Source organism: Gavia stellata, chromosome 31 (assembly GCF_030936135.1).
Source record: "Gavia stellata isolate bGavSte3 chromosome 31, bGavSte3.hap2, whole genome shotgun sequence".
Classification (NCBI taxonomy): Eukaryota; Metazoa; Chordata; class Aves; order Gaviiformes; family Gaviidae; genus Gavia; species Gavia stellata.
This window is the reverse complement of record NC_082624.1, coordinates 5,944,492-5,970,149: the sequence shown is the minus strand read 5'-3', so window position 1 is coordinate 5,970,149 and position 25,658 is coordinate 5,944,492. Positions and strand designations below refer to the sequence as shown.

General features: G+C 59.2%; 1 protein-coding gene across 1 annotated transcript; it reads right to left on the bottom strand.

The window, feature by feature from the left end:
- Window positions 1–2,375: 2,375 nt before the first annotated feature.
- On the bottom strand, window positions 2,376–25,400 carry TACC1 (transforming acidic coiled-coil containing protein 1). Its single transcript, XM_059831565.1, has 14 exons — window positions 25,255–25,400; window positions 24,460–24,575; window positions 15,553–16,633; window positions 13,898–13,933; window positions 11,012–11,072; window positions 10,307–10,427; window positions 8,235–8,290; window positions 5,711–5,845; window positions 5,426–5,502; window positions 4,935–4,978; window positions 4,665–4,825; window positions 3,927–4,033; window positions 3,188–3,308; window positions 2,376–2,587 (listed from the first exon to the last, which is right to left on the bottom strand). Exons 1-14 carry the CDS (start codon window positions 25,398–25,400, stop codon window positions 2,519–2,521), a joined length of 2,331 nt encoding a protein of 776 aa, XP_059687548.1. The 3' UTR covers window positions 2,376–2,518.
- Between the last annotated feature and the right edge of the window lie 258 nt (window positions 25,401–25,658).

Sequence of the window (25,658 nt, the reverse complement as noted above, 5' to 3'; positions counted from 1 at the left end):
GGGGCAGCACCTTCCCGGGGTCACTCCCTGCTGTCACCACCACCCTGCCGAAGCCCAGCTAACCGCAGCCTAGAAAGGGTCACTCGCATCCAGGCATGAAAGCTCTTTTGGAGCTGGACACAGATGAGGGGAGCGGTGCCAGTCTGCAAACCCCAACCGCTGATGAAATGGAGGGGAGTCACGCTCCAGTGGGCTGGGGCTGGCATTTTGACTCCCCAAAAAGAAATAGTCCTCGTAGATCATCTGACAGAGGCTTTTCTACCAGCCCATTAGAGGGACGTGGGGGGAGGACGAAGGAAAAATAAAAAAAGAGGGAAAAAAATGTTTTTTCTTTTCTGGCAGCTGTGCAAAGGGGTGAATATTCAGTATACAGCCGCAGGTGCACAGCTCCAAGTGGTATCAGCCGTCGGCTTCCCCACCACACAGCTACCAGCCCGTTCACTGGTCTAACTGGGGGCACGGTGAGCAGGCCTGGGCTCTGCGTGCTAGGACAGGCTGTCGGCATCTTTGTCTCTTAAATGTACAATAAATTCTCTCTATACATAATATAACTAATAAAATATATATCAAGTGTATGGCTCTGATTTAAACAGATGTTTGCACTGCACGCTCAACACAGGGAATTAGAAAATAGAAGGAAAACAGCTCGATTCTTTTACAAAACGGTAGCAGCAAAAAGGTTTGCGAAAGTCTTAGATAGGCTGGGTAGGAAACAGTCCAAACAGCAAGTATTTCCCTTATTTGACGCTTTACGACTATCGTTAAAGGTGATAGTAAAGAATCTTCCAGCTGTTGCCTGATCCCATCGATCTGCTTCCTGCAGGACGGGATGGTTCTGCACTGACCCCGGCGGGCAGCGCCCACGGCTCGCCCCTGCCCACGGCACAGGCACCCACCGGTTACCGCTGGCGGATGCCGAGCAGGACACCGCAGCCAGGAAAACGCGGAGCTGCACAGCGGCAAAACTCACTGGGCAAGGCTGGCTTGTGCAATGGCGCTCACCAGGAGGGCACGCACGGGACCTACACACAGATTTAAACACATCGCATCACCCCAGAGCCTCCCGGTTCCCAGCACGGTGCAAAGGCAACCTCAGCAATTCTGCTGGAGCTTGGCATGTCCAGAAAAGTAAACACCTCTGAAATAGAGCAGGCAGCCTGCCTGCATGGAAAGTCAGATTTTGGGCTGCATCCAGACAAATTTCAAAGCGTATTTTACTGCTGTCTGGATCTGCCTTTGCCCATAAAGGCTGGCTTTTGTTTGGTTCTCTTAATATTCAGTGCTGTAAGGGCATTTTTGACAGCAGCACAAGACCCAGGGCAGTACTGCACTCCTCCTTGCCTTTCTGTACTGACTGGGGAAAAGAGCCTTAAGTCAGCAGAATCTTGAAGCAGTTGAGGGTTTGGATGTTGCAGGAGGAAGGAAGCAAAGTGGGGAACTAATCTCACTACGGCGTGGGGAGTCAACAGCAAGGGGCTTGGCTTTGTGTATTTTAAAGCAGACTAGAAAGCCCATGTTAACGAGCCTCAGGAGATGCCAGGGCTGAGGGCAGGGTGGCCCCAGGGAGGACAGATGGTCCCAGCTCTGCAGAACCATCTCCCCCATTTCTCAAACACCTCTTCGTGCAGAAGCCTCCTGCACTCCCCTGGGCTGGGCTCTCCTTTGAGAGGACTTAGGTTACCACTGCTAAGTGGCTGTATCCATGCTCCTGGGGGAACGAGACGTGTAGCAGAACTGTGCCCAACGGGAAGAAGTGAGCAGAGAGCCCGAGTGCTCATAAATGCTAATAAAGTGCACAAATGCAGAGATGTCAGCTTCCTCCCTCCGAGGCTGGCATGGCCAGAGACGAGGATGTGCTATGCTGTGCATCACCCATGTACCAGAGACCGGGACCAGCCCCTTGAATACCACCTCCCCCAAAAATCGATCTATTGGGAGGCTGCTTCAGCCAGGGCATCCATGCTGGTGGCCACAAACCACCTGCAGCGGGTGCCCGGGGTCCCCGAGCCCCTGCGCTGCCTCCCCACCCATGCACCCACGTGCCAGGTCCCCTTCCCCAGTGCAAGAGCTGGCGGCTCCAACCTTGGCATCACCCACGTCCCGGGGCAGGACCTGCCACGCGGCTGGACCTGTGCCACCGAGCACACGAGGACAGTAAGTGACAGAGCACGTAGGGGCACGACTAGACCCAGCCCAGCCAAGGGGGACAGAGCCCAGGGTGTCACCTCCCATCCGTGCAGACAGACGGCGTGACGGCCACTTGCTGCTGACCCCAGGAGGGACAAGCACGCCCAGCCTGACCACAGGGAACCCAGCCCCAGAGCCTTGGGAAAGAGAGACACGGACAGTGTGGGGACTGGCTCTGCAGAGGGGACCGTGGGGTCCGGCAGCCAAGTGGAGCAGGCAGCTGGACGCGTGTGCTTCTCTGCTGGGGGGTTTTCCTGGGTGATAAGGCAAGGTGCTTGACGTTACGAGAAAAGCGGCCAAGTGCAGAGTGCTGGACGAGGGGCAGTGAGACTCAGTTTGTCTTTCCCAGCTTCGCTATCAGCTCGTCGCAGATCTTGGTCAGCTCCTCAATCTCCTGGTTCTGGAAGAAAAGCAGACCTTGAGGACCCCCGCGGCAGCACAGATGGGGATAAGGCCTGGTCCCATCTGCCACCGAGCCAGCGCAGGAAGGGGCAGCGAGCTCCTACGCTTGCCCCTGCAGAAGCTACTCTGTGCATCATCCAGGTGCTGTGGGGAACCCCGGGCTCACCCCTCCTCATCCTCGACAGATCCCAGTGCTGCACAGAGACCCGCAGCTGCTCAGCTGCAGCCCACCACGCTCTGCTCAGCCCACATGTCTGCTAGTGGGCACACATGAGCAAGCTCTGCCCGTGCTCCACGACAGCCGAACGCATGGCAGCCCTGAACCGGCAGCCCATGACTGCACGCAGCCATGCCTGTGCCTGGGCAGAGCTTGCATCTCCTTCCTTACGAGAGGACACAGCTGTACATTTAAACAAACAAAAAAAATCACAAGCAAAAAAGCAAACAAAAAAAATACCGAAAAACAAACCACAAAACACCTTCTAGGCCAAAAATCTGAAAGTCGCCTCCAACACCAACAGGACGCTCAGGGCAGCAAAATGGAAATCCAGAGCAAAGCGAGCACAGCCCACAGAGAGGAGGCAGGTGGGCACGTTACCTTCTGCTGGAGGGCTCTCTCCAGGGACTCCACCTTCATCTGCTCCTTGCGCAGCCCGGCGTGCAGCGCCGCGCTCTCCGCTTTGGCCTTCGTGCGCACCTGGGCGATCTCCTCGTTGGCTCTGCGGTGGGGTTTGGGGAGAAGGGGACACTGGTCACCTCTGGGTGCAGGCAGGAGGAGCACCGCGGCACAACGTTAGATCACGCGGCATTGGCAGAGCCCGGCTCCTGCTTGCCTGGATGCGTCAGAGGTGGTTTTCCCATATGGAAAACCTGCATGAAACTAGATTAATTCACCTCTTACAAACTCCTCTATGGAAACTCTGCTTTCTCAGAGTGAAGCTAAACCAGTTCCTCACCCACTTCACTCGGGGCCACCGTGTGTTGGTGAGCTACTGCTCATCAGCTGAGCCTCGGTAGCTGCGCGACCCCTTCGCACAACACAAACACGAGCTCTCTGAAACGTGGGAACTTGTTAAGTGACTGTAAATAGACAGTGAACCCCAGTTTCTCCGTTTAAAAAAAACTAAGCAGAGATCAGAGAATCCATTCAGGGATTTGTGCTGGCTTGCTTAACAGCGGTTTTAAGTCACTTGAGCCTGAGGTTGTAAAAGGCAGCTTTTCATATCAATAAGCTCCTGGCTTCCAACCTCAGGAAAGCCGAACGGAGACACTGCCCTACAAGGTCTTCAAGCACCCAGAAAGCAACTCAGCACACCCAATCTTGTGCACGACCTTACTTGTCTAATTTTTCTTCTGCATGGACTTTCAGGGCCTGATACCGCTGCTCTTCTTGCTTGACCCGGGTTAAATAATCTTGAGCACACTTCTTCAGAGCTTCTTCATTCTGGGAAAAAAAAAAAAAATACATCCATCTGCATTGGGACTGAGCACAGAGACGTTGCTCTCATGGGATGATATATCCTGTCTGAGTGTAAAAGAAAAAGGCATTAAATAGAATCAGCTTCTCCCTTATGTTGGAGCCCCTTATCCAGCTCGGCAGCATGGAAAAAAAGGTGTGTAGATAGAGACAAGCTTTCTTGGGGTACGCTGCCCTGGCACCTGCTCTCCCTTGGCTGCAGCCCTGCCCAGGGCACGGTGCTCCGCTGCCGGCAGCTCAGGAGAGCGCCAGGGAGGAGTGCGGATAAGAGCCGGAGAACCAGGCTCCCCGCACTGGCTTCCCCGGCATTGGAAAGACTCTCTGCTTCTTTATCAGAAAGCGGGCAGAGGAAAGCAAGCGAGCAGTCCTCTGAGCAAGGGCCGGGGCATTTGAAGCAGCACTGCGTGGGACAGGAGAGCCACGGTGCTGCAGCATGGGACAAGGTGGGGGCAATGCTGCATGGGACAAGGTGGGGGCAATGCTGCATGGGACAAGGTGGGGGCAATGCTGCATGGGACAAGGTGGGGGCAATGCTGCATGGGAACTCTGTGCCTGGGGACCAGGGCTGCAAGGAGAAAGAGGAAACCACGGTAAGGACCTTCTTAAAGCCTTCTAGGACGCCCTTCAGGTTTTCATATCTCCTGAAGAGATCTGACAGGGACCTCTCCACTGAGTTCAGGTCTGCCAGAGCCTGGTCCTTTTCCATCGTCAGCTGCTGCAGGTTCTTCTGAGATGTCATGTTTGTCCTCTGCTCATCCTCTGTGACAGAGAATAAACAGCGGGGACACAGTGACTGAGCTGTGTCACAGCGATGGCTGCAGCAGCCAGCTCCCTGCCCCGCGTGCTTGGCCAGGCAACGGCACCTTACCTATCATCTGGGCAATGGTCTTCTCATACTCAGCCACAATTTTCCTAAAAGGAAAGGGGGAAAAAAATCAGGTAAGAGGCAGCAGGTTTTTGTAGGCATGCACCTACAGCTCTGCAGCCAGCAAACTGCCCCAGGGCTGCCCCTTCCCCACGCCACAAAGGCAGCCCAAGGAGCAGCCTGTCTGCAGACCCCCAACTGTTGATGCTGCAACTCCCACCATTGCTCCCCTATGCTCAGACCTCCCTCCAGCCGCTGCTGCTGGGGCTAGCGCAGCTAATGGGATTTTATTCCTGCAACAAAGGAACCGGCAGGCTCAAGACAGCACTAGCACAAAGAGTACATGTCTCCTAACATGTCCCACCCTGAGGACACCAAGCTTTATCATCCCATTACGGCCCCGCTAACCCACCTCCCAACGGGGGACACACGGAGCACAGCACCGCGCTGTGCAGGGGAGCAGGCAGGTGAATGCGCAAGGGGAAGGCTTTTACCTCATCTCTAAGACTTCCTGGCGGCTCTCTTCATATTTCTTCTTCCACTCGTTTGCTTCAATCTCCTTTGTGATTATCTAGGTTGCAGCAGACACAGGACCCTTGGGACGTGCTCCGGGTGGTTTCCCTTGCTGCCCCATGCCTGCGATGCCCAGGGGACCAGATCCTCCCCAGGCAGAGCCTCCCCCACGGAGCACCAGCTGGGACGCGGTCCAGTGAGGGGCAACCCCAGGGTGGCTGCCGTGCTGGGGTGCGCCCGGGGAGGACGGGGTCCCCAGCCATTACCTCCTCTCTGATGAGCGTGAGCACGGCTGTCTTCTCGGATTCACTGAGGCAGATGCCGTCCAGGGGACTCTCGCTCCTGCTCACGCTGGTGACAGCCGCAGGGGCCTTGTCCATGGAGCACAGCCCGGGATTGCCCTGGGGGGAATTACCCAGCTGGGATGCTGCGTGGGTTTTCTTTTCACCCCACCTCCCCTGTTTGGGGTGTTCTCCCCCATTTTATCAGCCTCTCTTCAGGCACTGAACCTCCCTACCTGCACACACTGACAGCTCAGAGCCCGGTATCTGAGACACCCCGCAGAGCCCGTATGGGGATTTTAGTGCACTTTCTGCCCAGTCCCTTGCTGGGAGCGGGGGCTGCACCGCAGGACACCCACGGGCTGCCCCGGGGCTTGGCATCCCAAAGGGGAGGCAGAGTAGGGGCCCATTTCAGAAGGAGGAGACCCAGCTCTGAGCAGAGGTGTGCTCAGACCCGACATCCCTTCGCTTTCCCCGTGGTTGGTTTTAAACTATCTCCATCCTGGAGGATCTTTGCTGATGGTGAGCCACATGCAAGGCTGCGAGGGTCTGGGTCGCCTGTCCCCACCACCTCCCGGTCAGGTGGAGATGTCGGTGCAGCCGACGCATCCAAATTGCTGCCAGCAGCCGCAGGGACATTTGCTGGGCCTTGCTGATCGCCCCGAATGCAGAAGGGAGCTGGCGCGTGAAGCAGGCTTCACCTCCCTGCAGAGCAGGCTCCAGCTGACCCAGCTCTGAGGCTGCTCCCGCTCCCCTCCCCAAGGGAATGCCCCGCTCTTCCCATGGTGCCCCAGCTGTCCAGGAGAGCTCCGAAACCGGAGACTCTCATGGAGCACTCCTGGCACCCTCCTGTTTCCATTACAGGTGCTCCTACGAGGAGCGAGGTGGCGGTACCCCCATCGCTCACTGCTTTCTCCCCCCAGAGCCCAGCTCGCTTCCACCACAGCTGCAGGGACCAAGCTGGGGGGAGAGCTCAGCCCCATGGCCCAGGCGCTGAGTCCTGCCTGGATATGGGCCCCATCCCTTCCCACGGGGGGTCCTGCAGCCTCCAGAAAAGCATTCCTTCAAACCGAGGCTTACACCACCGCCTGTGCCTCCTTTTATCATCCCAGCCGAAGTGACAGCCCCAAGCAGCCATCTCCTTGGGAACCGGCTGCCAGGCCATAAATAGAGAAGTGCTTCGGAGGAGGCAGTCTGCCTTTGCCGTGTTTTGGAAACGAGAGCACTAAAGCACTTCTCTCCCCCTCCTCCTCCTCCCCTGCGCTTCGACTGCTGCCCAGGTTCAAGCAGGACGGAGCCCTTCATGGGCTCTCACAGCTCTGCTGCCCGTCGCAGCGGGCGAGCGGTGGCCGGTGGCAGGAGCCACCCCCGGGTGCACGTTGGGTCCGGCAGCCTAACACTGGGGAGGTTCAGCCCCGTGTGGTTTCGGCAGCAGCCTCTCACAGCATCCCCCAAAAGCAGGCGCGCACCTGAACACCTGCAAGTACCTCTGCCCGCTGCCCCACGGCAAATCCCCCCACACTGTCATTTTAGGACACCCTGGCTCATCTGCAGGAGCAGAGTCTGCCCACGCTCTCCCCAGCAGCAAAAAAAGGTTCACTTTGCCTAATGTCCTTGTGGGGCTTAGCACAGTTAAATCTCTCTCAGATAAGCCAATTTTGCTGATGTTGCTAATCCCATTGTCATCTGTTTGCCACCTCGAGCAGCTTTGGCCAGGGGCAGCTAAGCTGGCATGGGGTCCCTGCTGCAGCGGAGGGGTCTCAGGGCCGCTCCGATGGCTCCTCGGGGCACACTGGGGGTACTCCCGTGCAGATGTGCCACTGCCGGGGTGCCAGGGTCACTGGTGGCTGCAGAGCCAGGGCTGTTTTCATTAATCCCCCCCCGCCTCTGCTGTCAGCCGCCTTCCTGAAAGCAGAGTTTGAGGATCCCTTGTAGAAGGCACAGGTACCAACCCATCATCAGAGCCAGCCCTGGACTCCTCCACGTGAGACACAGCCCCTGTCCTGTGGTTTGTCCCTTCCCCGTGATCTCCTCTGCCCTTTCACTGTCATTCAGCCACTTCCAAACGCAGCATTTGCTCTCTTTGCCCTCCCACAGCCGCAGCCCTGGCTCCTCACCAGCCCTGCTCCATCCTCAGCACCTCTCCCTCCCACCCACGAGCAGCAGCCCCCACCCGGGAGGGAGCCGTCCTCTGCCCGGCTCCTCCTGGCCTGCTGGGAAATCACCGCTATTTTTGTCAAGTCCCTGCATGGGCTTTTCAAGAATTTTAGCTCCCAAACAAACTCATGTCAGAGAGGTTTTGGTAGCACTTCTGGGATTAGCAGCAACGTTTGCTGCGGCTTCCCCCCACCCCTCCACACGGCGGGGCAGGCAGTGGCTGTGGGGCAGGGGGATCAGCCCTCCTGCAGCCCCACCGCCCTGCCGAGCCGCACGCCAGCACCGGCACAGCACCGCACAGCCACCCTGAGCCTCCCTGAAGGTGAGGGAGGAGGAAGCAAGAGGCACTCACGGGGAAGATGCCAGGCCCATCCTTTTCCATCTGCTTGGAGATCTCCTTTTCAAAGCCTAAAGACAAGGGAACACAACCTTTTAGCTACCTGGAAACAAGGCCTTGGTGGCACATACAGATTTGCTGGGATGCAGAGGGGTACCCCTGAGTCTCTACATCCCCTGAGCTTCCCCTCCCAAAAGGCTTCTTTGCCCCCAGCTCCTGCCCTTGCATGCAGGGAGGACGCATCCTGCATCCTTGCCCCGGCTCCTGCCCTTGCAGGGAGGACGCATCCTGCATCCCTGCCCTGGCTCCTGCCCTTGCATGCAGGGAGGACGCATCCTGCATCCCTGCCCCGGCTCCTGCCCTTGCATGCAGGGAGGACGCATCCTGCATCCCTGCCCCGGCTCCTGCCCTTGCATGCAGGGAGGACGCATCCTGCATCCCTGCCCCGGCTCCTGCCCTTGCATGCAGGGAGGACGCATCCTGCATCCCTGCCCCGGCTCCTGCCCTTGCATGCAGGGAGGACGCATCCTGCATCCCTGCCAGCCTCTCCTGCACTCCCTGCAGTGGACACCAACACTCCCCTCTGGTGGCAGTTCAGCCCTTGCGCCCGTGTCCCCGCAGCTGCCACCCACACCAGCCATTCCCCAGGACCGCAGGAATGAAGATGCACGGGTCACTTCGCACTTTGCTGGCCAGCCTGGGCAGGATGCATCCCTGGGGTGAAGCCCAGCTGCTCGGGCCACTCCAAATAGCACAAGCCTCAGCCCGCGCCAACTGGGCTCAACACCCTCCAAAGGAGCTGCCACATGGCCCCTGCTATTCTTAACAGCAGTGGAGAGAGGATAAAAGCCGTCTCCTCCCGTCTGCAGCACACGGGACACCCTGCCATCTCACATAGCATGGGAGATAATTTATGAACCTCACTCAAACAACTGCAGACATGACTGGCTAGTGTTAACTGGGCAAAGAAAAAAAAGTATTGCTAGAGCCCAGCTAGGAAAGGAAGGAGGCAACGTAACGCTTGTGACTGCAGATTTCCTAGTGTTTCCCCCCATTTATCCCTGCGCCCTGGTCAGCGGCTGCTTGCCACAGCTCACAGCACCGTCCCCGCAGCCCGCACCGAGCCTGTGCACCCCTGCCTGGCCCTCTGAGACAAGCAGCAATAAATAAAACCTCCCAGCCTCTCCGCTGACTATCACATTTTTCCTCCCTTTAGACAAAGGACTGTTTTCCTCTCCCGAGAGCCTGCAGCTCTGCACAGCATTCAGGAGAAATGATTAACGGGTACCCACACAGGGGAGAGCTGCAAACCTTCCGTGCGGCGATTTCTCCTGCTTGCACCTATAACTTTGCTATTGATTAAATGACATGTTGCCTGGCTTTTAATTATTTTTTAATGGATTGGTCAGAGAGGCTAATTACATAGGAGACTGACAGCAAAATGCCACCAGGAGCATTAGCAAAGGTCTTCTGCAGCGACATGGAGATCTCCATCAACCACAGCCCTTGTGCTGGGACATCGAGTGCTGGCAGCTCTGCTACTGGTGCAGGCTTTGAGCCGGGCACCCTGCAACCCGGGAGGCGGACACGCATGGGGAGCATCCCGGCTGAACGGCGTGCAATTGCTTGGCTCAGCCCTCGGCTCAGCTCGCCAGTGAAAGCTGGTTTCAGGAGGGCACTCGCAGCACGGCCGCAGGGCAGTGTGTGCCGCGGGCGGGGAGCCTCGCTGGTCCGAGCCACGTCCTCCCACAGCGCCATGGGGGCCGCGGGGAGAGTGCTCCATACCAAGAGAGTCTAAAGACAACCAGTACTGTGATTTTTCCATAATGGAAATAGTGCAGATAAGCAATGGGAGGTTTCGTTATAACTTGTGGCAGCCTTTAGCCCTGTCAGTGTAAATAAACTGTGACGAAGCGGCCAGCACCGATTCATTGCCAGATGCCGTAGAGATTGCCTGGATGCATGCACGGCGCATCTCCAGCGCCAGAGGCAGCGGGGACGCTCCTTACCTGCCTCCATGCCATGCTTCGTCGCCGGCACGGGAACATTCGAGCACTCAAAGTACTCCAGGTCATCTTCTGGCTCGCCCTTCTTCTCCAGCCCGGCTGGTTTCTGCGCAGAGGTGGTGGAAGCCAGCTTCTCCTCATCAGTGGCACGTCCATCCCGATTTGCAATATCTGGGATTTCTGAGACCAACACTCCTTCATCCTGCAGGATCAAGGCATGTGGTTAAGCGGGACTGAGCTCATCTATGGGGATCAAGCAGCCAGGTTGCTGGACAGCCTGTGGAAAGCACGGGAGGCTTAGCATCCACCAACAAGCTGCTCCCCACCAGCTCCTCGGCAGGTTTTGGCAGAAGGAAACACATGGTGACATGGTGCCGGGGACAGAAGCAATTAATGAGCAAAATCTATTAACCTGACCGCAGAGCTCGGTGCTTTGCTCTGGCCCACGCTGGGGACAGGGCTAAGATACTGCACGCACACGGTCCCTAACGAACCACATGGAAAACAGAGAGCGTTGACTGGCCAGGAAACCCCCCCAAGGGACAGGCTCACGCCGGGGGTGAGCACCAAGCACAGCTCTCCTCCCTCCCTTCCCACCAGAAACTGCCCACGGGGAAGATGTTCTCCCCATGGCTGGGAGCTGCTGCTTTTGGGGAACTGGCCCTTTGGTCAGGCGTGGCTGCAGGCACACGCCAGCCCGAAACTCAGCCAGCACAGCTCTCCCCAAGCTGCCGTCCGGATCATCCTGCGCCTAGCCAGCAGCTCCCGGGGTCGGATCCCACATACCTGAGCGCAAACATCCAGGACCAGGGACTGCGTCTCGTATTGCTTCACCTTGCAGCCGCTCCTGCAGGGGAGAGAGAAGCGTCCGGCTGAGACATGGGCTCAGGTGGGCTGCGTGGGGAGGGGGCAGGGGCACGTGCGAGACAGCCCAAGCAAGGGGAGGCAGCCCCAGCGCTAGCATTGCACCCCGCCGCGTGCCAGCAACCCCACTCACCAGTGAAATATCGAGGCAGAGCGAGTTCTGGAACGAACAGAAGGAACAAGCAAACAAAACACACGGCTACAAAGCAATTGGGTTTGTTTTTGAGGTGTTTATTCCTGGTGAAGGTAAGGATCGGAGAAAGGACCCCGAGGTGCGGACGGCGAGAGAGGCAATTGCCAAGGAGCTGGCAAAGAAAGATTTCCCTTGCTGCACCCTCGCACTGTGCGTCCAGCACGACGGCATCCCCAGGTCTGAGTGCCCATTGATTTTCTGCAGTAAGGAACCATTTCCAGGCCGTCTCGTGCCCTGTCCCTGCAGCTGGAGGTTTGTCTGGGACATCTCCGCAGCGTCCACCTGCCTCTCACGTGAGTCAGACCCGTTAGAGAGCTCTGCTTTGCCTGCAGGAGAGCACCAGGGCAATCCGCTGTGCCTTGAACGCTCCCTCTGCCAGATGCAAACGCTGTCCCAAGGAGAAGGGCCTTGCGGGTGGGAGAAGGTTTAGCTCAGGTTGCTCTTGCAGGTGGTCCCGTGGCTGAACGCCCTCCAGCGAGGCAGCTCTCCCCGGGAGTTTGTCCCATGTTCCTTGAAATGCCCCATCCTGAAGCTTGGCTGCGCAGAACTGCAGGCACAGCCGCATCCTGACACACCGGGCATCAGCGTCTTGAATCAGCTCGAGGCAGCGGACGGACAGTTGTGGACCAGCCCCAGCAGCGCTGGGTCCATGTCACCAAAGCCCGCAGGGGCTGAAGGAGTCAGCAACGAGATGACATGCGTCACGGCACTCGCCCCTGGCACGCAAAGGAGAGCACGAGCTCTCCTCCCGCGTCTCACCACCCTCTCACTCCCCGTTTAGCCATCTCCTCGGCTCGCTGCCATGCCCCAACCCCCCAGAAGACAGATATCCACTAAGCTGGAGTGTGACAGCCCACCACGGGGACGTGGGGAGGGATCTCCACCTCCAGACTCGGTGCTCCCCGCTGCGGGGACGCAGGCAGGGGCTCAAGCAGTTTGCAGTGAGCCCTACCAAGGTCTAAAGAATCACACCCCCCGCTTCGCTCCAGCCTCCCCGTCCCATCGCACACGTGCGCCAGCAGAGCACAACGAGCAACGTGGCACGGCACACGGAAATTTTATTTGCACGCTAACATGCACACCTGGGTCAGACTGAAAAATCGCTCGACTGTTTTCCTGCATCGCACCCTAAAGTGACCAGCTGAACTGCAGCTCACCGTGTCCTTATCCACCCCTCTGCCCTGCACCATCTCCTGGGGCCGGTTCTCACCCCGTCTGGTGGCTGGTTTGATCCCCCCCACCAACACGAAGGCAACAGCTCTGTAACTCAAGGGGATGGGGAAACGGGGAGAAGACAGCCAAGGCAGACGGCCCCAGCTCTGCCCCGACACACACACAGCCGCCCGTGCCCGGGTTACCAGTACTCACAGCTGCCCGAACGCGGGCAGCGCTGCCTGCATGCCTCCTGATGCACGGGCAGAGCCGTGGGGCTGCAGGTCCCGCACTAAGAGACAGACATCCACTGTTCAACATCGCGCTGTAAAAAGGCAGATCAGTTCTCGGCCGAGACACAGATGTCAGCGCTTGAGCCCAGCTCTAATTCTGTCCGTGCATATGGCAGGCGGCACTGAGCGGACAAGGAGGGCATTGGGACGGATGACATAAGATCAGGAACCAAGCCCAGCACGCTCCTTCCTCTGACTCCCCTTGCATGAGAGCAGAGCCCAGACGAGCCCAGAGGGTCTGGAGGGGCTGGCAAGCTGCAAGAGACACCAAGCATCACCAAGAGACTAAATGGGGGTAACCCGGGTCCCTCCTGCGTGCCCTCCCCGCAGGATGGAAGCGCAGGGCAGCAGCAACCCGCAGGGGCACAGCACGGGGCACTTGATATTTCACTGGTGTCCCACCGTGGGGCTGCTCATGCCGGGGGTACAGCACGGCCCCATTGCAGCAGCGCAGGTCGCAGGGCAGCGAACGAAGGCTGCTTTACTCGAGCCGTGCTTTCTAACCAGTCCAGGATCTCGCAGACCAGCTCCACTGCCTCGGCTTTGGGCACGGGAGGGATGCTTCAGGGGAGAGGCAGGAGCAAATCAGCTCTGGCAGCCACCAAAGGTCTAAAGAGAGCCCTGTTTGGAGCCGGCTGTGGGGGCAAAGCTCCCCTGAGACTGCCACATCCCAGAGCCGGAGGAGATAGCCCCCTGACTCCCTCACCTCCCAGCTGATGCTTTCCACCCTACCCCTCTACAGCAGCTGCCTCCCTGGTGGTTTTGCATGGGAGGGGGTAAAAGACAGCCTCATCTTCAGGACTAAAATCTACCCATCTTTGCAGGGACCTGGATGGCACAGAAACCTGCTCCCCCTCCGTTAGCCGACGCACTGGTTTCGAGGACTTGTACATCATCAAAAGCGAGTTGGCATGCTGCGAGAGCAAGCACAGGCGCACGCCTCCGGTGCAGCTCTCCTCCTCCCTCACCCCCAGGCACTCGCCAGGCTAAGCTGCCCCCGGGATCCAGCCTGAGAGGTGCGGGACACAAATCAGACAGCGGAGAGCACGAGTCAAAGGGCAGGAAGGAGCCTGCATGCCATGGAGGCGAGTGGGGCCAGCACACACCCAGAGAGAGAGGACAAAAACCAGCAAAGGAAAAGAAGAAAGAAATACAGGAGAGAGTACTTACAACAGAAAACAGAGAAATTTCACTTGTTCAGTAGTCCTGATGCACCAAAGCATGGACAGGGAGAGAGACAGACAGATGGAGAGAAGAAGAGCGTGTGAAAAGACCTGGATATTAACTCTCATCTGGAGAAGCACAGCGAGTTGCCCAGCTCTGCCTTTGCGGAAGGAACACACAGATAAAGGACGCTCTGATTCTGCATTTGCTATTTGTGGCGGCAGGGTGAGATTCAACCACAAATCCCGCTGCTGGGGAAGGCGAGCACCCGGAGCAGCCCCTGCCGCTCCGAGGTGAAGGAGAGGGTGCCTGAAAATTCCCTGCTGCTTCCCCACACCCCCAGCTCCTGCTCGCCCGCCGTCACACACGGGAACGCCGACTCTTAAAAAAATCTGTACCGACACTCTGCGAAGTATTTCCAAGAGAAAAACATCCAACACACCCTTCTTTTTGCCTGCTGGGTTTTATCTGCTCTCTCTATAAAAACCTACTCTCCAGTTTTCCCACCAGAGAATTCATTAGCAGAGTGACGGCTTGTTCTGGTTTTACTGTCAAACCAGCCACAAACTCAGTGCTCCTAAAATTTCCCCTTTTAAGCCCATTTCCTGCTTAACCCTGCAATGGGTTCCAATTACCTGTGTTAAGTGCAATCACAAATTATAGTGGAAGGACGCAACCTTGGCTGGGCAATTATTCCCTCATGCAATATCCCCTCCGCTTCCCTCGCCTGCTCAGAGACCCCGTGGAGGGAGGGCAGGTGGAGCCAAGCCTGGCTCAGCAGCGGCTACCTTAAACCTCAGGCTGAGACTTCAGCACTGCCCAGGCAGAGGCTGGAGGACATCTGTGACACAACAGGTGAGATACCAAGAAAATAGCAAGGCTTAGGCATTAAACCCGTTCCCAGAGGAGAGTAACGCTGTCTGCATTCCTAGGAGGCACTATGAAGCGTCACCGTTTACGCGGGCTTTTTAAATAGCACGGTTCGGGAACTAAATATGCACTTAAATAGTTCAGCAAGGGACAAGCAGCTCCCTACCGTCTTTGCAGATGTGATAAAGGCAACAAACAATCTGCCTGTTTAACCTCTATTCTCTTCCCCTGTTATAAAAAAAGGAGATGCAGTGGCAGCTCACAAAATGTCCCAGCAGCATCTGATTAACCAGACCTGCATCCACAAGCTCCAGAAGACCTACAAACCCTCGTGCGTGCTTGGCAAACCCTGCAGGCTCAAGCCTCCATGACAGGTTTGCTCTGACTCCACGACCCCACAGCGCCTGCACCTCGACCCCGTGAACTGGAGCCCCCAGGGGTTTTCCAAAGAGGTGATCCTGCAAAGTGGGTCCTGATCCAGCCCTCTCCGCTCTGTCTGGGACCCACGGCACCGACACCACTCTGGGACACCCATCCCTCTCCTCCTATCCACTCCTGGGCGACTGGGGTGCCGGCAGGAAGAGGGGAGCTGCCCCTCCGCTGGGACAAGGGGCGGATAAAACCAGGGCGGCAGCAGAACCCGAGGTGCACGCCGGTATTTCAGACTCGCTCAGAAGGCACGGGGAGGAGCACCGTCACCACCGCCACCACCGCTGCTCTGCCCGCGCGGGGGAACGGAGGGGGCTGCCAGACCCCAGCCGGCCGCCCGCTCCGCGTGCACCGGCACTCACGTTATCAGGCGCGACTTGGGCTTCTTTGGGGAGTCTCTGCCTTTCACGAGATCGTCCTGCACCTCCAGCGTCTGAGACTCGAGGATTTCGTTGAGGCTGTTATCGTCAGTGGGGCAGGAATCGGCAGCGGTGCTGGCGAGGGTCTTGGTGGGCTTAAACGGATCCACGGAGTCAAAGTTATTGGGGTCGAACTGGTAAGAGCCCTTGGGGAGAGTTGGCGAGTTTTGCAGTGCTGAGCTGGCAGCGAAGGGGTTGAGACCTGGGCTGTCCCAGAGCACAGGACCCCGCCGCGGGGAGCCCCGGGGAGGTGGTGGCTCCGTGGGACACCTCTCCGCATCCTCGGCTGGTTTCTTGGGGGCTTCTCGGTGTCTCTTTGGCGTCAGCTTGCTGGCTGGGATCCTGCTGCCCTTCCTGGGCGCAGCTCTCCTGGCCTCCGCGCTCTCTCCCCACTCCGTACAATCGACCTCGGGTTTCGGGACCTGTTCTTTGGGCTCCGGGGCTGGGTCACCAGGGCTGCTGCCGGCATGGGGGAGGCGGCGTGGGGCTGCTGGAGGGGAGCTCTGCAGCCGGCAGCCCCCTGTCACAAAGGGGTTTACACTCTCGTCGTACTGCTCGGGGTCGAACTGGTAGGATGCTTGGGGCACGGGGGTCTCTTCTGTGGTTTCTTCTGTTTTCCTCCCCAGAGAAGGTGTTTTCCCTTTCCCGAGCTGGTCCCGGCTGGGCGAGCGCTCCCGGGCCAGGGCATCAGCCTTTGGCTCCACCAGCCCTGTGCCGGTGTCCGCCGCGTCCTCTCCCGACATGACCCGCTCCTGGGCGGCTCTGCCCGCATGGGGCACCGAGGCCGGCTCTGCGGCAGGCACGGCAGCACAGCCAGCGTCAGCCCTGCTTCCCAGCGCAGCTGGAGGCTGGGCTTCAGCCGTCGGCTGCGTCAGGGACGAGTCTTCGGGGTCGGTTTCCCCTTTAGTATCTGAGCTGGCTTTAGGGGCTCCGATCTCTGGTTGAGCCTCATCTTTGGGGTGCTTCCCAGGCGAGCTGTCCCGGTGGGCTTCCCCTACCAGCAGGTCACCATGGCCACTTGGCTCTGAAAAGATAAAAGGAGCCGGTTAGACCCCTGCCTGCCGTGCACCCCCTTCCAGAGGGGTTTCTCTCCCCTCCTCACAGCTGCTCCAGGGTCAGATTTCACAGGGGATGCACTGACCCAAAGCTCAGCTGCCCCACCTGCCAGAATGACTGCATAACCCCGGCTTCAAGCACTTTCTGTAAAATTTGAAGCCTGTGAACACAGTGGAGAAAACATACATAAATTGCACACCCGCGAGTCCCCGCAGGGACGCGTTGCCTGCACCATGCCAGCAGACCGACCAACGTCTGCGTTTATGCCTCTCCTCTCCCCACCACTTGCTCCCACCCAGGGTGGCGGCAGCACCAGAGGGGCTTTGCAACGCCCAGCGAGGCTCCCGAGGGCCAGACACCAGTCGGGACCGACCGCGGGGCGGCTGCTCCCAGGGCAGAAACACTTGCATCCGAGTGGGAATGGCAGCGACAGGGAGTCACTGCTCACCTCGGCGGAGAGTTAAAAATTACCAAGAGGAATTCAGGGAAGCACGACATGAGAAAACACCATGAAACGTGATTAAGCAAGCCCCGGGGCAAATGGGAACGGGATGCTGTGCTTAATGAATAAGCATGTAACAGGCTGCAGAGGGGATTTGGGGGTCAGCCGCCCGCGGGTGGCCGGTGCCAGGGCTGCGGAGCTGGATGTGCACCAGGTAGAGGGAAGCTGCCCAATGCAAACTGCTCCCCAGAGCTCGTCCGCCGCACCCCGAGTGTGGGAGTGGGTTTGACAGCACTTCTGCTCTCCCCTGGCACCCCAGCCCTCACTCTGCTACAGAGCCTCAGCAGTCCCGACGGGTGCCCCACGCAGGGCTGCTGCGCGGTACGGACGGTCCTTGCCCGCACCAGGGCACCGCTCCACCACTGCCGGAGACACGCAGCCATCGGGAGGGTCCCCTGTAAACCGTGAGCTCCAGATATAGCAGCCGCGCGTGGTCGATGCTCTTGCTCACAAACTGTCACTGCAATGCATAAACGCGAGGAGCCAAAGCGCTGGGACAGCAGAAACCCTGCGTGCATTTGGCAATGGGGCGGGAGGGAAGGGGGGCACAGAGAGCAATGAGAGCCCCAAAGAGCAGCGAGCCCACGGGAAAGGGCCTGCCGGCAGCAGGGCGCAGGTGCTTGGAGCCGCTCTGCTCAGTGCTGCGCCTGCCCGCCGTTTCCGTCCCGCCTGCCGGAACTCGGCCACACACTGCCTGCACCTCTGTCTATGCATTTATACCAGGCTCACCACACTGCTGTCAGAGTTTCTTAATCACAAATCCTGATCCATGACTTAATCACTATTACTCCAATCCATTCCCCTAAATCCTTTTACTGTTTAATCTTTTCTTTGCTGTCAGGGGATGGGGAAGCTCCTTATCTACCGGGGCATCCTGAAAGCTACACTCACCAAGCACCTGGAGCCAGGACCTCAGCACAGACATGCAAAAGCACCAGAGGAAAACACCCAGCGTCACCTCCGCCCAGCTCATCTGCATCTCTTCTCCCGCATCTCAACCAGGGACCACTGCACAGACTCCCGGAATAAGGCAGAACGGGATGCTGGGGTGCTCAGCACCCATCAGGGAGTGCACAGGACCCACAGCTCTTACTGGCACCTTTCTGGGGAGATGCAGCCCAGCCAGGTCCTCCAAGGGCAGGACAAAACCAGCCCTTGCCCAAGGACCGAACTGGTTTGAAGAGCTGGCTGGGAGCAGTGGCACGGGCGATGCAGAGCTTGTGCCAGGGAAATCTGCCTGTTCCCCTCCACTGCTGCAACCTGCCCCGGCACACTGGTGACAGCCGTGGAGTGGAGTCACGTCGAGCGTGCCCTCGTTTTGCAGGGAGGAGGTTTGGCCGGGAGGCAGACGAGGAGCTCCCGCAGACCCACACGCACCGGCAGCCCCGATCACGTCTCCCTGGAAAGGCTGTTCCTATCGCGGGGCATTTGCAACCAGTTCACGTTTGCTGGTGACCGAGCGAGTCACAGGCTGGCAGGAGAAAAGCGAATCAGGCAAGTATCTGGTCCCTGGGCTAATCCAGGACACCGAGCCAGCAACCCTGACTCAGCTGATGGCTCGTGGTTTGCATAACTGATCTCCAGGATGCTAAAAGCCATGGAAATGAATCATGAGGGGCCGTGTGCTCCCTGAGACTGCAAAAAAGCTCCTTCCGACTGCAGAAAAGCTCCCTCCAAATCGATGTTGTCTTGCTGCCCCAGAAAACGCATCAGTAAACACAAATCCAGTGGAAACGTACTTGGAATGCAGCCAGACAACACTCCGAGGCAGCGCCTGCCAGGCCTTTCCGTCACTAGGAACCAGGAAAACCTCCTTAACAGACCCCAAAGAAAACTTTATTACACTTGCTGTGTTGCTCAGATGTTTTAAACCTCAGCGAGACAGCCCTGAATAGAAGAACAGACTTCAAAGTCAGGGCAAAAGGCACCTTTTAAATGCATTTTACATTCCCTCCAGAAGGTTTTGCAGCCGCCTTTCTCACAGACATGAGCCCATCCTGGTTTCTAACCCAAGCAATGAGTAATTACCTCTTGAATAACAAGCAGTCGGCACGCAAACCACCTCTCCTCCTTGCTGTGGATGCCTGCGAGGCGGGGAGAGAAGGGATGGTGCATGTGACCACCACTCCAAACAACCATTTCTTCACAGAAATTACAAGAACTACCCTCCCAGGTCTTCCAATTTTGTGATTCACTCGTTTTCTGCTCAGCTGCTCCGCTACCCCCTGCCTGCAGCACAGCCTGCCTGCTCAGCCAGTCCGAGAGGCTGAGGAACTGGAACATACTGGGAGACGGAAGGCGCGGGTGAAGGACTGCTCAGGAGCTCGCCAGCGATTCTGGCAGTCTTCTGAAGTAGGACCATCCCTCCTGCAAGCTCAGTGGGTTTTTTCCCCTTCTCTGGAGAGGCCCTGGGTACGAGACAGGTATTAATCACTGGTGCAAGTTAATAGCCACGCTCAGCACTGCGTCTGAGCAACAGCCCAAGGGGAGCGAGAGGAAGGAATGAGAGCTGAAGGGGTGGCAAGGAGCCTGCCTACCTCCACTGCAAAACCCCATCCCTGCCCTCCCCGAACGCCCATGCAATGACCCAGAGGCCCAATTTTCAAGCCCTGCTTGGGCTGAGCTATTCACCTCCCCGGAGGACCACAGCCACCCCGGGACGGGCTCGCATTGGCACCGAGATCGCTCCATACAGAGGACAAAGGCAGGCAAAGCTACAAGGTCAATTAGTTCTCCGGAGAGCGCTGCCAGGATGAAGAGCACGATGGTTTGTGGGACAGAGTCCTCGCCACGGGGACCTGTGGGGACCAGGGGTGCTCGCAGGGATGGAGAGCCAGCCCCTGCCCCTCCTGCCTGCTGATGAGAGCAGGACAAAAACCCCTCCTGTAAAGCAGTCCCAAAGGCGGTGGCATCCCAGGCAAACCCGCCCCACCCGGGTCCTCCTGCCCGGCAAGGGCTGGGGCAGCAGCCTGGCCCCAAGCCCCCCCAGCCCCAGCCAGGCAGCTGCGGTTCCTCCCCCTGCGCATTTCCTCTGCCTCCAACGCAGCCTCCCATCAGCTGCCAAAGGACCGGAGCCCGTTCCTGCAGGAACAATTACACAGGATGCAGAAACCAGTGACCTGCAGGGCCTCGGGAAGAGCCAAGGTCTGCACCCCAGCCCCCCCAGCTGCCCGGCTCTGCAGGGTACGAGCACCGCGATAACCTGGGTGCAGCACTGCCTATTCCCCAGGGAGCCCTTCCCAACCCAGAGATGCGTGCGGCTCTCCCTGTTCCTCCACAGCCTCTGCATGCATTTACATCCCGAAGCGAGCCCAGCTCCCCACCACCCCTGTGCAGTCATGTTGGAGAGCCGCCGCGCCGGCTCAGCACACACTCCCTCTGCTCACGTCTCCTGCCAGGGAAACCAGCCTGCAGAAACAGCCAGCGCCTCCCCAGCCCAGCTGCCTCGCCAGCCACCTCGCTGCCCTAACCCTCCTTCGGGGCCGGAGCCGTGCTGAACGCCCCACAGGACCGCAGGAGAAGGCAGTCTGGCAGCCAGGCTGGCCCACCACACGCAGCTATCCCCCTCGGACCCGCTCTTCTCGCAGGCATCCCAGCAGACGCTTTTCAGCAGCATCCCGAAAAGGTGACCCTGAGCTCTCCCGTTTCACCTCTGGCGCTGTGCCCTGCATGTGGGGACATTTTAGCCCCGGCATGAAACTGCCAGCAGCAAGGCATGCTCAGTGACTCCAGGATCCATCCCAGAGACCCAATAAAAGGCACTGTGGATCCCCAAGCAGCAGCTGTACCGGCTGTGCATGCAGCGCAAACCTGCTTCTGGTCCGGCCAGTGTACGTGGAGGGGATATTACAAAGTGGAAATAGAGATTTTATACGCTCTAAAGAAAAATGTACAGACAGGACAGTCTGGCACCACAGTAATAGGCACTTGGTGCGTGTGCATTATAATCGTTACGCTTGTCTTCCTTAGGCTGAAATTAAACACAAACACCGACTAACTAAACAGCTTTCCTACATGCCATCCCTCCCTCCCTTAAATGAATCAGAAAAACTTGGCAGCAGCATCGCTGCAATGCAAAGGCTCCGCGCCCTTTTCATCCCACATACAGCAACCAAGTGAAGCAGCAATGATCCTCTGCACAGCCCTGAATGCCAAACGCCGGCGAGAACAACCCCTCCGCTATCTGCAGCCTTTGCTTCAGCTCATGCTTTGTGCACGGCGTGAGTCACACATTTCTCCCTTTCCCCGCTCACTCGCACACGCAGGCTGAGCACAGGATATCTGGCCGGTACATTCAGCTTAGGCTTACGCAGCTAACGACTTTTTTCCTCTTTTGGCTTTCCGCTTTTGTTTAACAGACGTTGATCTATTTTTAAATCTATTCTGTTAAGAATTAGCATACCGGCGAACGATGCTGCCACTAACGCACCGGAAAACACGTGCCCTGCATCAGGGTAACAGAAGTAAAAGCCGATGAGCCTGCTCCCATCACTGACGGTTCCATATTTGTTGCTCCTGCTCATTTCCTTGCACAGAATATCTCCTTCTGGCAGATGACTGAAGATAACTTTAGCAAGAATGGGACAGAATGACAGCCTCCACCGTCCGAGACAGCAAGAGGAAAACTGTTTGAGTGATCCCGAATGGGCATAAAGCCTCGCGGCAGCCCCTTCCCCGGGGCAACGGGACCAGCTGAATTTTTGCCCCCAAGAACAGGGTTTAATGCATCCAGGCCACCTCTCAGCTGCGCGCAGAGCAGCCGGCCCCCCGAGTCACAGCTTCTGTCTTACGGGTTTCCTAACCCTATTTATTCCCAAGTAAGGGTGAGACTGCAGCTGTAAGACAGAGGAGTATCTGTTCCCCCGCGCCCCGGAGAGGCTGTGCCTGCCCCGGTGCCCGCCCGCAGGTCTGGGCTCCTGCGGCTGCCCCCGCCGCGCTGGCCCAGGTGCACGCAGGCATTGGCAGCAGCTATTCCCCAACAGCAGCGATTCTCACTGCACACGACAGCTCGGCTGTTTCAGTACTGACAAGCAGCCATTACGCTGGATTGCCTCCTGATCGCAGCGTTTACCGCCGCTCCCGAGCTGCAGCCAGACGGAAGGGCACATGCTGCTGCAAAACAGCACTGCGAAGGTGAGGGTTTAACATACAGATTACCCAAGGTAGGGTGAGTTAACACCCCAGGATGGCTGCTGCACACCGCAGACTCTCAGTTGCGCCCAGGTAATCCCTTCCCTCCGCCGTTTCAGAGACAGTGAAGAGATGCACCCGAAGCCCCGGGCGGGGAAGGGATGGAGCTGGGAGCAGTCACACAGCGGGTTTGGCCCTGATGTCTCCAACATCCCGCTCTCCACCAGCCAGCACGGAAAAACAGCTTTTGCCGGAGATCATCCCCTCAGCCCCACAACACTGCGACCTTTGTGCGCGGGGCTCCGGGAGCAGCCGGCTCCCTCGCTGCTGTGCCGGGCTGGCCCCGAGGAACTGCTCGTCCCAGGACGCAGGGGCACAGGCACACTTTGGGGACGGTGACTCTCCGGAGCATGAGGCAACACACTTCCCTGGGCAGAAGCTTTGGCAGAAATGATGCTCATGCCTGCTAGGAAAGCCTTTATCTCCCCTCTCCCCCTCCCCAGACATTATCCCCCAAAGCAAAGATGCCTCTATCATCCCTTCCTAAAAGGGAAGGATTATTCCAAGAGCTGCGATTATCGGAAGCATGAACCAAGCGCTCTCTCCATCATGGCAAACAAACATGTTTTCCACGGGGATGGATGGGCACCCAGATCCACCCCAGCAGCGAAACCACACCACAGGAGACGGAGAGCCACAGCAGCACCCTGTTACTGCCAAGGTCACGCAGTACTTGGGCTCCTGCGTGGGGAGGACCCAGGGTCCGGTTCAAGCTAGCACGCTCTGAAACCCAGCTGAGCAGTGAGCTACCAGCCTGGGGTTATGAGCATTCAAGAAAAGCACAGTATTGCAAGTCCCATACCAGGGGCCCTGCAGCAGCGAGAGGCAGTCAAGCAAGAAAGGGAAGAGGATGCTCAGGATGGCCCGTCCGGGCCCTCCCGGCTCCCCATGTGCTGCCCCACGCCCTGGGGAGGCTGCCCTCCTGCACACAGCCCCGCGGGCTCACAGACGTCCTGACACTGCCCAGTCACCCTGCTCTGCTGAGAGAGCAGATGAAAGGGGACGTCTCCTCCCTGCCCCTGCCCCGATAACCTCCAGCGGTTGTTGCAGAGATGCTGGAGCTTCAAAGCCTCCTCCTGGCAGCACAAGAAGAGACATAAACACCAAGCTCAGCCACAGACACCATCCGCAATTCCCCCTGGAGAGAAGGGTACAGGGGGGAGCTGGTCCCCAAAAGGCCAAGGGTTAATGGGGAGCCGTGCTCAGAGGAGCGGCAGCCGGTGTGAGACGCAAGGACAAGCCAGCAACAGCACGGGACCCCACCAGCAAGGGAAACCCCTGCGTTTTCAGCAGATCCCTTGCAATTTCTCCAGAAATGGGGTTTAGCAGTGTCGAGCTTTTGCGTCTTTAACAGCAGCTACACAGCAGAGACGCCTGGCCGCTAACTCCAGGGAAAAGAGACCCATGCAATGAAACGTCCACCACCAACCGGCCGGGGGAGGACACAAACCCAGCACCATGTCAGCTCCTGTGCAAGAGCCGGGGGGACGTGGCATGTGGGGCAGCTCCCACCAGCCAGCAGCCCGCTCTCCACAGCGGGCAGTGACGGGAGGCAGCCCCGAGCGCCGCACGGTGTGCGGGGCAAGTGGCAGAGGGCAGTTTAACTGACTAAATCTCAGTTCCTCTCGATCAATCCACCGCAGCCATCCCGGCTGCAGCCTCTGCATCCCTGGGCGCAGCCTCAGCCCGGCTCGGCAGCGCACGAAACCCGACGTGCAGAGCTCTGCCTCCTGCAGCCTCTCACACTCTCCCCGGCTCGGGGACGGCAGGAGGGTGCGACCGGTGGTTGCAAAACAGCGCAATGACAATTTTGCACTGCGTAGGCATGACCCAAGGGGGGGCAAATTGACTCTTCTGAGCCTGCAGTGCGGCCCGCTCCCTCCAAAGCGATTCAATAAAATCAACGTTTCACTCAAGTGAGAGAACAGGCCTTCGCAGAGCGCACAGCCCTGAGTACTGGCATTTGAACCATCCAGGCCATTAACCACAAAAAATGTGGCAGGCATTATTCAAAACAAGCGACTTCTCCCCTTGACCCCACCCTGCCTTTCCGCATCCGGAGCGGAGAGCCGAAAAGCAGAAGGTGCACGCCGGCTCTTTACCTTGGGTCCCGGCCTCGGGCTCCGGTGATCCCGGCGGTGGCTCGCAGAACTCCTTTAGTGGCGAGCGGGTCGGCGTTTCTGCTTCGGGGGTCTCAAAATTACCTTCGGAGTCCGAGCTGCCGAGGGGGGGAAAAGAGTGAGGCATTACCGCTTTCAGGGCTAGCTCTGCAATCCTCCGCACTGCCTACACACCCAGCCAGACCGGCTCCCGGCCGGCCGGCCGTGGGCATCCTGCGGCGGCCGCTCTCTCCTGTCCAGCGGGACACGCTAGCAAACGGAAAAGGGAGAGCAGATGAAACGGCATCACGAGCATCCCCCCGCGCGCCCCCAACCCCCCTCTCGGCCGAGCCTCCGGCGTCGCCTCCGTCAGGTCCTTCCCAGCGGGCCGAGCATCCGCCACGGGCCCCCTCGGCCGCGGCAGCCCCGCCGGCATCCTCCCCCGCCGCTGCGGAGGGCTGCGCCGGGGCGCGCGGTGCCCGGGCCGTCCGCCGCCAGCGCCGTCCCGGGAGAGCAGCGCCCGACTGCCCCGGGCGGCCCCCGCCAGCGCGGCGGCTCCGCCGCGGCCTCTGCCCCCCGCCCGCCCCACACCCGCTCCCGAGGCGCGGCGCAGGCTGCGGCCCCCCCGGGCAGCCAAGCTGATGCCAGGCAGCGAGCGGGCAGCGAGGGGCGGGGGGGGACGCGACCACCACCACCACGACGGGCGCGGCCAGGACGCGCCCGCGGCCCCGCATGCCACGCGTGGCCGGCCCCGCGCGGGCGGGCGCGGGGCAGGGGCCGGGGCCGCGGGCCACTTGCCTGAAGCCGAGGGCCGTGCCCTCCGCCGGCGAGTCCTCCTCCGCCCCGCCGTCCTCCCCCTCGGGGCTGCCCCCGCCCCGCACCGCCGACCAGGTCCACCGGGCCCACTGCACCGGCGAGAGGATCTGCCAGGCGCTGAACGCCATCGGCCCGCCCGAGCGCGCCCCGCGCCGCGCCGCTCCCCGCCGGGCTGACTGCGGCCGCGCCGCCCGCGCCAAGGGCCTCCCCCGGACTGTACTACTCGCCGGCGGGGAGAGCGCCCGCCCCCGCCGCCCCCCGGCGCCGCCCGGCCGGGAGGGACCGGCCCCGCCGCCCGCCGCTGGACGCGCCCGCCGACGGGGGGGGGGTGCGGGGCGGGACGCGGGGCAGCGCCCCCGAGCCCCCGCCCCGGCGGTGACAGGCGG